The 13,554-nt window shown below is 34.3% G+C and overlaps 1 protein-coding gene across 1 annotated transcript in view; it reads left to right on the top strand.

Annotated features, from left to right (window-relative positions):
* Nucleotides 1-13,554, top strand: part of LOC123936948 (disintegrin and metalloproteinase domain-containing protein 5-like) — a 160,432-nt gene that overhangs the window by 93,738 nt on the left and 53,140 nt on the right. The window contains exons 12-13 of the mRNA XM_045997443.1: nt 5,517-5,706; nt 10,442-10,537. Of these exons, the coding sequence (XP_045853399.1) occupies nt 5,517-5,706; nt 10,442-10,537 (286 nt within the window). The remainder of the gene's footprint in view (nt 1-5,516; nt 5,707-10,441; nt 10,538-13,554) is intronic.

The following is a 13,554-nucleotide window of genomic DNA, read 5'->3' as shown; positions in this document are numbered from 1 at the left end:
ATCTCTTCCAAGAGTCAGAGCAGAAGTGACCGTGTCCAGACCTTTGCCTCAGAACAGAGAGATCACAGTCTGTTCTTCAGTGAACTTTCCAGGCTACACTGTCTCTGTTACTGTCTGTGCTGCTAAAAACTGCAGCATCCTGGGGTGTGTGCCCCACAGCAGCACTCCCAGCTGTCGCTTCCAGGTCAAGGCACATCTCTGTCCTTTGTGCTTTTAAAACTGTCAGCCACCCCCAGTTCACACGCATGCCCCTGCAGCTCCAGGTTTCAGTTTGGGGGGCTGCTTTTAAATGCTTTCCCCATCACTATTGGTTCAGGAGTCTGTGCCTGGTCCCTGGCATGGGAGGGTTTTGTGCTCCCGCAGCACAAGAACCTGGAGGCTCCCTCCCCCTTCCATTTATACTCAGATATCTGCCCACAGAATCATGGCTCCCTGCTTCATACCTTGAGATCAACTGCTGGAGATATTCTGTTTGTAGAGATCCAGATATATCTTCTTACATCTCAGGTTGATTTGGGTGAGATGGGTCTTCCGAGTAGTCTGGTAGATATCCAGCTCAGTTCAGGGGACTTACTGAAATAGGGTTCCCTACTCCTCTGCCATCTTTGCAATGTCCTGAAATTTGGAGTTTTGAAACTTGGTCAGATGCTTGAGATAAAATGGCTTGGACATGGGAAACATGAGCATAAGGTTCAGATGGAAACAGAGGACACAAGTAGGGTGACTTATTGCTCTTCTATGGGGGTTCACTGAAGAGTATGGGGTGCAGAATTTTAGCTTAGAAGCTAGAGAGCAGGGCACAGCAATTTTTATCCTGACCATCAGTGCTGAAAGCCTTCAGGGAAAAAAAAAAACACAAAAAAAACAAAATAGCACCATCTAATGAAGGCTATGACCACATACACCTAGCCCTGCAGCCCCCTTGTGCTCTGGGGACACATTCCCACAGAAACAAGTCACCCTGAGAATCAGCATAGCAGGCCTCTCCCCCAGAAGACCAGCACAACCAATTAGCGTGCACCAAAGTTATTAAACACAGAGTGCTGCAAGCTTTAGCTCTAGGGGAAATACGATGTAGCTTTCTTTTTCCTTTTATTCCTTTATTGTTATTTTCATTTATTGTATTTTCCAATTCCTTTTAAGATCTTTTATTATTTGTTAATATTTATATTTACATAAGCATATAATTTTTTGTTTCATTTAATTTCATTTCATTTTGTTTCATTTTTTTAATTTTGGGACATAGTTTAACAAGCAGACCAAAACACACACTCAGTATTTTTTTCTTTTTTCTTTTTTTGTTTTTGTTTTTCTTGTCCCTCCCTTTTTTTGTTTTACTTTACTGTTGTTATTGTTTGTTCTTTTTCCTCTTTTTTTTTCTTTTCTGGACAAAATGATAAGATGGTGGAATTCACCCCAAAAGAAAGAGCATGAGGTAGAACTCATGGTCAGAGATTTAATCAATACAGATATAAGATGTCTGAACTATAATTTAAAACAACAGTTATATGGTTACTAGCTGGGCTTGTAAACAACATAGAAGACACTAAGGAATCCCTTACTATAGAGATAAAAAAAGTAAAATCTAGAAAGACCAAAATTAAAAATGCTAACCAAGATGTAGTCCCAAGTGGGGCCATAAACACAAGGATGGATGAAGCAGAAGAGTGAGTCAGTGACATAGAAGATAAAATTATAGAAAATAATGAAGCTGAAAAGAGGGGGTAGAGAAAACTATTAGATCATGGAGTTAGACTTAGGAAACTCAAAAATTCTATAAAATGAAATGATATCATATCATAGGAGTACCAAAAGAAGAGCAGGGGGAAAAAAAGGACAGAAGGTTTATTTGAACAAATCATAGCTGAGAACTTCCCTAATCTTGTGAAGAAAACAGGCATTCAAATCTAGGAGACACAGGGAACTCCTCTCAAAGTAAGCAAAAACAGGTCAATATCATGACATACCATAGTGAAACTTATAAAATCTGAAAGACTCCATCAAAAATTACTAGAACTCATACAGGAATTCAGCAAAGTGGCAAGATATAAAATCAATGCACAGAAATTACTTGCATTTCAATATACTAAGAATGAGGAAGAAGAACAAGAAATCAAAGAATTGATCCCATTTATAATTATATCAAAAACCATAAGATACCTAGGAATGGACCTAACCAAAGAGATAAAGGATGTGTACTCTGAAAACTATAAAACTCTTATGAAAGAAATTGAGGAAGACACAAAGAAATGGAAAAACATCCCATGCTCATGGATTGGAAAAAAAATATTGTTAAAATTTTATACTACCTAAAGCAATCTACACACTCATTGCAATCTCTATCAAAACAAAACCAGCATTTTCACAGAGCTAAAGCAAACAATCCTAAAATTTGTATACAACCAGAAAAGACCCTGAATAGCCACAGTTATGTTGAAAAAGAAAAACACAGCTGGAGGCATCACAATTCCAGACTTCAAACTGTATAACAAAGCTGTCATCATCAAGACAGTATGACACTGGCACAAGACAGACACATAGATCAATGGAAGAGAATAGAGAACCCAGATATAGACCCTCAACTCTATGGTCAACTATTCTTCAACAAAACAGGAAAAAGATCCAATGGAAAGAAGACAGTCTCTTCAAAAAATTGTGTTGGCAAAATTGGACAGCCACATGCAGAAGAGTGAAACTGGAGCATTTTCTTACACTATACACAAAAATTGACTCAAAATGGATGAAAGACCTAAATGTGAGACAGGAATCGATTAAGATCCTAGAGGAGAACACATACAACAACTGCTTTGACCTCGGCTGCAGCAACTTCTTGATAGACATGTCTCCAAAGGCAAGGGAAGCAAAAACAAAATTGAACAATGGGGACTTCAACGATGTGCTTTTGCACATCAAAGGAAAGAGTTGGCAAAATTAAGACAACCTACCAAATGGAGGAAGATATTTGCAAATGTCTTATAAGATAAAGGGCTAGTATCCAAAATCTATAAGGAACTTATCAAACAAATCCCCAGAAACAAAATATCCAGTTAAGAAATGGGCAGAAGATATGAACAGGCATTTCTCCAAAGAAAACATACAAATGGCCAACGGACCTGAAAAAATGCTCCACCTCACTTAGAATCAGGGAAATACAAATCAAAACCACAAGATACCAACTCAAACCTGTCAGAATGGCTAAAATTAACATGTCAGGAAACAACAGATGTCAGTGAGGATGCAGGGAAAGGGGAACCTTCTTACAGTGTTGGTGGGAATGCAAACTGGTGCAGGCACTCTGGAAGGCAGTATGGAAGTTTCTCAAAAAAATTAAAACTAGAATTACCCTACTACCCAGCAACTGCACTACAAGGTATTTATTAAAAGGCTATAAAAATAGTGATTTGAAGGGATGCATGCACCACAATGTTTATAGCAGCAATGTCTAAATAAGCCAGAATATGGAAAGAGTCCAGATGTCCATCAATAGATGAATGTATAAAGAGGATATGAAATATATATATATCTATATATGTCTATATAGATATATATATATAGTATAATATTACTCAGCCATCAAAAGAATAAAATCTTGCCATTTGCAAGTACATGGGTGGAACTAGAGGGTATTAGGCTAAGCAAAATACATCAGTCAGTGAAAGACAAATATATGATTTCACTCATATATGGAATTTGAGAAGCAAAACAGATGAACATAGGGGAAGGAAAGAAAAAAATTTAAAATAAGATAAAAAAGAGGCAAACCATAAGAGACTTATCTATAGAGAACAGACTGAGGATTGCTTGAGGGGCAGTGAGTAGGAGGATGGGGTAACTGGGTGATAGAAATTAAGGAGAGAACTTGATGGAATGAGCACTGGGTGTTATATGCAACTGAAGAATTACTAAATTCTATCCCTGAAACAACACACTACATGGTAAGTAACTTGAATTTAAAATTTAAAAATCATTAAAAACACAATTTTCTCTCTCCTTCTCCCTCTGCCCCTCCCCTGTTTTCTCTTAGGAAAAAAAAAAAGAATTTAAAAATTAAAGAATGGATTGGTTAAAAAATACATGAAAGCATAATTAATAGTTCATGAAAGTATAATTTGTTTTTGTATATTGGCTTTGTGTGGTACAAACTTGCTAAACTTATTAGAATTTTCCAATTTTATTTGTTGATTCCTTAAGAACTCGTGTAAACAAAATTTTGTCATCCATGAAGAACACTTTTATTTTTCCTTTTCACCTATTTGTATGTAATTGAATTTGGAATAATTTCAATAACCTTATTGATGTGAGAGTGGATATCTGTCTTGTTCCCAGTCTTAAGGGGAAAAGGTTCAGTTTTTCATGAAAAGTATGATGCTAACTATAGTTTTTTTCTTTAATAAACGTCTTTTCTTCCAAAGTAGTATCTTTTTTTTATAGCATTTTTTTTTCATTTTATTTATTTTTTCAGCGTAACAGTATTCATTCTTTTTGCACAACACCCAGTGCTCCATGCAAAACGTGCCCTCCCCATTACCCACCACCTGTTCCCCCAACCTCCCACCCCTGACCCTTCAAAACCCTCAGGTTGCCCCAACCTCCCACCCCTGACCCTTCAAAACCCTCGGGTTGTTTTTCAGAGTAGTATCTTTTATTCCCTTGTATATTATGTTGGTTTTTTCCCATCATTTCAGTGTTTCATATATTTTTTGCCTGATGTTCGTGCTTTTTGCCCCTACCAGGCACTTGGTCTACTTTTTACTACGTACATTTTGCCCAAGAGAATGCTCCATAATTATGTTGTAAACAGTGACCAGATCAGCTAGTGTATTTTCTTATTATTTCATTTTAGCTTTGATTACTGATTCTATTTCTTTGCTGGTTGTGGGTCTGTTTAGGTTGTCTATTTCTTACTGTTTCAGTTTTGGTAGTTTATATATTTCTAGGAATGAATCCATTTCTTCCATACTGCCTAATTTCTTGGCATATAATTGCTCATAATATTCTCTTATAATTCTTTGTATTTCTTTAATGTCAAACAGGTTTTTATTTCAAATGTTCAATTATGTTGAACAAAAGCTCTAAAATGTATTATTAAAATTAATATAAACATGTTTATATTGTCATTAAAAGAATTTAATTATATAAAAATACAAAATATGTTAAATATTGAGGCTTAAAAAACTTAATATTCAGTCGTCTGGCATTGGGAAAGTAAATAAAATAAACACAGTTCTTATGTTTAAAGATTTAATGAAGTTCATAAGATAAATAATAGGTCTTGTTTAAAACAGGATAGGATGCTATAAAAAGATTTTAGATTTTTTTATTACAAGAATTTTCTTGGTAAAATTTAAAAAGTATGGTAAATCATTAGTATGTTTTGCAATGCAATGAATATTTTTTTAAAAATGTGCTTATTTTTTAATAATTCTTTTAAAATCTCTTTTCAAAACCCATACATTAGCAGAAATGCAGAGATATACAGCAATAATTTTGTCATATCCATTTTTAAAATATTTTAGGCAGTCTGGGGGTGTAAAGGAGTTTAGCACCTGTAGTTTGGATGACTTTAAATACTTAGCATCACAATCTGGCTTTGAATGTCTTCAGAAAATCCTTCCTGAAATGCCAGTTTATAAAGAAGCACAAAGGAAAGTATGTGGCAATGGAAAATTGGAACATGGTGAAGAGTGTGATTGTGGCATTATAGAGGTTAGTAGAAATTTTTTCGGTTTTTAAAAATTTCCTATATGTATGTGTTTATAGATAAAAAGTATGTGTATGTATCTGTATAATAGCTAAAAAAGGTGAGACTTGTCTCTCAGAAAAATAAATTTGAAAAAGAACTTTGGGGAAGATGGAAGCCTTTAAGTTTCCTAATTTTGCTATTTTTTTGAAGTGGACAGCAAAAGCCTTTAGATAATGTTTAACTTCAGAGATTGCCTTCTGACATTCTTTAGTGTATATATTTGGAGTGTCAACTCCAAACTCATAATTATTTACCACAAAGGTGGTCTAAGGAGCTAAAGAAATATGCCTTTAACAACAAGCAATAACAAAAACAGGAAAATCTAAAGGCAATAGACTATTACCAGTGGAATAGCAAAATGTGTTGCTTGCTATATAAAGTGAAATGTTTTCTGTTGACAGGTGATGCCAATTAAAAGTGTTTTTAAAAAAATCTATCACCTGTAGAAAATACAAAAATGTAGAACTAAGATCAAACCAAAAGAAAGATGAAAAATGACAGAGGAGCTATTGACAATAGAGTAGTCACATGGAAACTCTCAAGAGATAGCAATTATAAAATATGAAACATAAAAATATATTAATATATATTATTAAAATAAATAATACACAAAGATATGTAATACACTATATATTATATTATAAATATGTTATATATAAATATATTTTATATATAGATATAGTATGTTTATAATAATTTATATATTATATACAATATATTACATACTATATATATTATTCATGTATAATATGTAAATATAATAAGTATATATTTATATATTATAAACATATTTTATAATATAAAATATATATGTTATATCTATATATAGTGGAAAATATTTAAAAGAAGAAACCAGAGGAGCGTTTACTCTTGAAAAATTGCAGCTGCAATTAATAAGGATTGTGAGTTTATATCTTTCTAGCATAAGAATGATCCTCTAACTCCACAGCTGTGGCAGAATTAAAAAGCTGTGGAAAACAGCTATTGTGAGATAGATTCAATGTGAGAGAGAACAGATTTCAGAGATGAGAACCACTGGAAATTTAAAGGGGGAAACCATGAAAGGGAGAGAATTGTGAAAGTGGTAAAACCTAAAATCTGATGATAAATTTTTAACACATTTGGCTGACTGCTAAAATATGCATGGCCTAGACATACCCCATAGGGCAAAAAATTTAGGGTGAGACCCTTGAAAGACACAGCTGTACCAGGTGAGCCCTGTGAGTTTGAGACTGGGACTGCAACTGGAAATTAAAGAGGAATCTTAAGAAACAAAGAAATTACACATAGTTTGTACTCTGAAATCTAAGTGCTATCTCTACCTAAATCCATGGCTGGATGTCACATTACACCAGGTAATCAGGCTAAAAATTCAGAGGTTTGAAGACATATAAGTTGAGCAGAAATAGCTATGGCACACTATAGGGGAGATAAAGCTTACAGTTTATACCCAGGTTACTTAATTCCCTATAGGGAAAAAAAAAAGGCATCCAGAAAGACAGCTGAATACAGGCATTATATCATTGTATCTGTAATGTTTAACTTACTGACCAAAAATTTACTAGACAGAGAATTGTTACAGAAAATGTGAACCATACTTAGGAAAATAAGCAGTTAAGGAAAACTGATTCTGAAAAATCCAAGATATTGTATTTAGCAGACAAAGACTTCACAGTAGTTATTTTGAATATATTAGGAGCATTAAAGGAAATCATGCTCAAATAATTTAAGGAAAAATTATCCTAGTGAGTGAGCAGCTAGAGAATCTCAACAGATATATGTTAAGCATAAAAAATATAAATTTAAAGTCCATAAGTGAAAAGTAATAAATGAAACAAAACAGAAGCAGAAGAATCAATGAACTTGAACAAAAGCAGAAAAATCAATGAACTTGATCAGTGGAACAATAATAATATATACTCTATGGAACAGAGAGAAAAAGAGTTGAAGAAAAATAACAAAACCTTAGATATCTGAGAGGAAATATTAAGTATCAAATGTAGGTGTAATTGGATTTCAAGATAAAGAAAAGAGAGAGTAGGTGGCAGAAAAAAAAATCTGCAGGAATAATGCTGATTATTTTCCAGATTTAAAGGAAAACATTTACTTACAGACCCAAGATGCTCAGCATTATAATCATAAGTAGATAGACACACAAAAACCCGCACTTCTATATACAAATCAATAAAACCTCCCAAAGTCCCAAGATAAAAAGAAAACTTAACTTCAGCCTAAAAAAAGACACATTAGGTACATGAGGTACATGATACAATGATACAAAATATAGCTGATTTCTTATAACCAATAATGGAAGTCAGTAGACTTTGAAATGACAAACTAAAAGTGCTAAAGGAAAGAAAGTCAAGAACCAGGACTCCTGGGTGGCTAGTCTTGAGCATCTGCCTTCAGCTGGGGCTCAGGTCATGGTCCAGTGGTCCTGGGATTGAGCCCCGTATCTGGTTCCGTGCTCAGCGGGGGGCCTGCTTCTCCCTCCCCCATTCCCCCTGCTGTGTTCCCTCTCTGGCTGTCTCTCCCTCTCTGTCAAATAAATAAAATCCTAAAAAACAAAAACAAAAAAAAACCCCAAAACACCCCTTTCTCTTTCAAAAAAAAAAAGTCAAGAATCAAGTCTATCTATATTCAAAGATATTATTCTTTAAAATGGAAATAAAGTTATTCTCAGTTAAGCAAAAGCAGAGAAAATATGTCATAGTAATCTTGCCCTACAGAAAATCTTAAGAACTTAAAATGTTTTAGGCTGAAGGGCCAGGTGATCAGTCTGATCTATAAGAGGATGAACACAGGAATTGGTAAATATGTGGATGGATATAAATATATGTATGCTTTTTCTTTTCTGCTCTTAATTTTATAAACAACATTGTATACATGCACAGATATGTAAATACATACACTTATTCACTATGCATTCATATATACATAACACATATATGAACATATAAATGTATATTTACATGTGTATATATTATATACACACATATATGTATGGGTATGTATGTGTTTATGGATGCATCTATATAGGCATATAAATACAAATATACATACATATGCACATATACACACTTCTGTGTATATATATGTGTATATCTACATCTATACTCTAATAACAATAGCATGAGATACGGAAGGGTACATTAAAATAAGTTGTTGCATCGTTTCTATAATTTACCTGAAGAAAATCAGTATTAACTTTAAGTAGAATAAGATACTTATTATAAATCCTAAAGCAAATATTGAAAAAGTATGCAGTTATAACTACAAAAAGCAATAGAGGATTTATTGGCTAAATACTAAATGTATTTCATTAACAAAAAATAAGACAAGAAGGGAAGAATTGAGGAACAAAAACAAGATGAGATAAATAGAAACAAACAGCAAAATAACAAATTGAAATACATGTTAATTACATTAAAGATAAAGAGGCCAGACACTCTAACCAAAAGGCCAAGGTTTTCAGACTAAATAAAAGCTGAGAAATAATCACATGCTAAATCACATTCTAAAATCACATTTTAATGCCAATACTCTGTATCATACAAAAATAATGGAATGGAAAAGGATATAACAAGCAAACAGTAAATACAAGGGAGCTATAGTGACTATACTAATATATAAAATAAAGATATAATAATGCTTCAAAATGAAAAAAAGGATAAATACATAAGGAGGATATAACAATAATAAATATATAAACATTTATACAAATATATTTACATATATATACACACATCAAGTCTTCAAATTTTATGAGGCAATCACTGGCAGAACTAAAGGGAGAAACTTGCAAATCTACTATCATATTTGAGATTTATTTCACATCTCTCAGTAACTGATAGAACAACTAGACCAAAAATCATTAAGGATATGGAAGACCTGAACAATACCACCAATCACCTTAATATAATAATATTTATAGGCTACCATGTTTAACAGCCTAAATATAAAAATTCCTTTCAAGAGAACTTGAAATATTAATCAGGATAGAATATTTGAGGCATGAAATAAATCTAAATGTATTTTTTGTTGAAAATTCAATCAGAAACCAAGAATAATAAAATACCTTGAAAAGCCCCCAAATATTTGGAAATTAAACTACTACCTCTAAATGGCCCTTAGCTCAAAGAAAAATTATAAAAACAATTTTAGGATATATTTTTCACAGTATGCAAATTTAAACATAACATCAAAATCGATGAGATTCAGTTAAAACAGTGTTATAAGGAAAATTTAAAGCTATAAATGCTTATATTAGTGAAGAAGACAGGTCTAATCAATTATTTAGAATGCTACGTAAGGTAACTAAAATATTAGTCTAAGTTAAACATAAAGTAAATAGAAGGAAATAATGATAAAGATATAGGTAGAAATCAATGAGATAGAGATCAGAGAATGAAAATCAATGAAAATGAAAGCCAGAGCTTTGGAAATAATTATATACTTGATAAACTTCTTGCTGTGCTGGTGGAGAAATGAAAGAAAAAAGAAATTTCCAGTATTGGGAATGAAAGAGGGTACATTATTTACTATACATCCTATGTATGTTTAAATTAAAGAATATTAAAAACAACTTTATGTAAATGAATTTGGCAATTTAGATGAAATTGGTAAGTTTCTTAAAAGACAAATTATCATAACGTGTGTGAGAGAAGATATCATTTGAATTTGTCTCTTTGTTTACAGAACTGTACACATAAAGACTGCTGTGACGCTAGAAAATGTCTAATGAAAAAGGGTAAACAATGTGGTTCTGGGGAATGCTGTACACTAGATTGCAAGGTAAGAGGCAATCTATTTTACAGTAGCTCAGCATTAAATTTCTTGAAACAATTATTTCAAAGAGATGCAAAACATGTCAATACCTTATCAGTCCTTTGCATTATATTATATCCAAGCACATTGGACACTTCTTACACTGCAGTGCATTCAGTAATCTGTCATTTCCAGCACTCTCATGTACTTAATGCCTGATGATTCTTCTCTCCTGACTTGTACTCACTGAGATATTTCTACAATCAACACACATTTTAAGCAACCCTCTTAAAGGCTTCTTTTCTTTTCTTTTTTTTTTTAATTTAAATTTAGTTAGCCAACATAGAGTACATTATTAGTTTCAGATGTAGAGTCCAGTCATCCATCAATTGCATATAACACCCAGGTGTTATTTTCTTTTCTTTTCTTTTTTTTTTCTCAATCAATGGAGAAATTTATTGAACACAAGACTTCATGGTTACTTTAGATTACACCATTGGGAGCATTTAACTGAATAGTCTGTATGTTAGTTTTGCCCATGACAACTATAATACTTAAGACTAGATTATTATAATTTTTCAAAACTTGTCAACACAGAAATACATTTTTAAATAGATTTCTTTTCATATGACAGAGTCCTTCCTTCCCCTTTCTAATTTATTATGAAAAATACTAAGACATCTTCGTTAACATTTAATTTTTCCTCATTTGGGGGTAATAATGTAAGGTGGAAAAGTCATATCATTCATCTGTAGAAATAGTTTAGTGGGACAGGAATCCAAAAGGAAGAGAATAGAGAACCAATTTGAAATATTACAAAGTATTAATGGTATTTGTTTGTTTGTTTTGTGCAGTGCTAAATCTAGGAGCATATGCTCCTATGGTAGAGGCTGAGCTCTACCATAGACTTCTTTTTTTTTTTCCATTTTATTTTTTCAGCGTAACAGTATTCATTGTTTTTGCACAACACCCAGTGCTCCATGCAATACGTGCCCTCCCAATTACCCACCACCTGTTCCCCCAACCTCCCACCCCTGACCCTTCAAAACCCTCAGGTTGTTTTTCAGAGTCCATAGTCTCTTATGGTTCACCTCCCCTTCCAATTTTTTTTTTTTAATAAACCACAATGAGATATCACCTCACACCAGTCAGAATGCCTAAAATTAACAAGTCAGGAAATAACAGATGCTGGCGAGGATGTGGAGAAAGGGGAACCCTCCTCCAGTGTTGGTGGGAATGCAAGCTGGTGCAACCACTCTGGAAAACAGCATGGAGGTTCCTCAAAATGTTGAAAATAGAACTACCCTATGACCCAGCAATTGCACTACTGGGTATTTACCCTAAAGATACAAACATAGTGATCCAAAGGGGCACGTGTACCTGAATGTTTATAGCAGCAATGTCTACAATAGCCAAACTATGGAAAGAACCTAGATGTCCATCAACAGATGAATGGATAAAGAAGATGTGGTATATATACACAATGGAATACTATGCAGCCATCAAAAGAAATGAAATCTTGCCATTTGCGACGACGTGGATGGAACTAGAGCGTATCATGCTTAGTGAAATAAGTCAATCGGAGAAAGACAACTATGATCTCCCTGATATGAGGACATGGAGAAGCAACATGGGGGGTTAGGGGGATAGGAGAAGAATAAATGAAACAAGATGGGATTGGGAGGGAGACAAACCATAAATGACTCTTAATCTCACAAAACAAACTGGGGGTTGCTGGGGGGAGGTGGGATTGGGAGAGGGGGAGGGGGCTATGGACATTGGGGAGGGTATGTGCTATCGTGAGTGCTGTGAAGTGTGTAAACCTGGCGATTCACAGAACTGTACCCCTGGGAATAAAAATACATTACATGTTTATTATTATTTTTTATTTGTTTATTTACAGCATAACAGTGTTCATTGTTTTGGCATCACACCCAGTGCTCCATGCAGTACGTGCCCTCCCTATTACCCACCACCTAGTTCCTCAACCTCCCACCCCCCCCCCCCCGCCCCTTCAAAACCCTCTGGTTGTTTTTCAGAGTCCATAGTCTCTCATGGTTCATCTCCCCTTCCAGTTTCCCTCAACTCCCTCTCCCTCAACTCCCTCTCCTCTCCATCTCCCCATGTCCTCCATGTTATTTGTTATGCTCCACAAATAAGTGAGACCATATGATACTTGACTCTCTCTGCTTGACTTATTTCGCTCAGCATAATTTCTTCCAGTCCCGTCCATGTTGCTACAAAAGTTGGGTATTCATCCTTTCTGATGGAGGCATAATACTCCATTGTGTATATGGACCACATCTTCCTTATCCATTCGTCCGTTGAAGGGCATCTTGGTTCTTTCCACAGTTTGGCGACCGTGGCCATTGCTACTATGAACATTGGGGTAGAGATGACTCTTCTTTTCACTACATCTGTATCTTTGGGGTAAATACCCAGCAGTGCAATTGCAGGGTCATAGGGAAGCTCTATTCTTAATTTCTTCAGGAATCTCCACACTGTTCTCCAAAGTGGCTGCACTAACTTGCATTCCCACTAACAGTGTAAGAGGGTTCCCCTTTCTCCACATCCTCTCCAACACACGTTTTTTCCTGTCTTGCTAATTTTGGCCATTCTAACTGGTGTCAGGTGGTATCTCAATATGGTTTTAATTTGAATCTCCCTGATGGCTAGTGATGATGAACATTTTTTCATGTGTCTGATAGCCATTTGTATGTCGTCATTGGAGAAGTGTCTGTTCATATCTTCTGCCCATTTTTTGATATGATTATCTGTTTTGTGTGTGTTGAGTTTGAGAAGTTCTTTATAGATCCTGGATATCAACCTTTTGTCTGTACTGTCATTTGCAAATATCTTCTCCCATTCCGTGGGTTGCCTTTTTGTTTTGTTGACTGTTTCCTTTGCTGTGCAGAAGCTTTTGATCTTCATGAAGTCCCAAAAGTTCATTTTTGCTTTTGTTTCCTTGGCCTTTCCAGGTATTATTTTCTTTTTTTTTTTCTTTTTTTTTTTATTTGACAGAGAGAGATCACAAGTAGATAGAG

Source organism: Meles meles, chromosome 2, assembly GCF_922984935.1.
Source record: "Meles meles chromosome 2, mMelMel3.1 paternal haplotype, whole genome shotgun sequence".
In the NCBI taxonomy this organism is placed as follows: Eukaryota; Metazoa; Chordata; class Mammalia; order Carnivora; family Mustelidae; genus Meles; species Meles meles.
The sequence above is the reverse complement of the archived record's forward strand: the minus strand, read 5'-3'. Positions and strand labels throughout refer to the sequence as shown.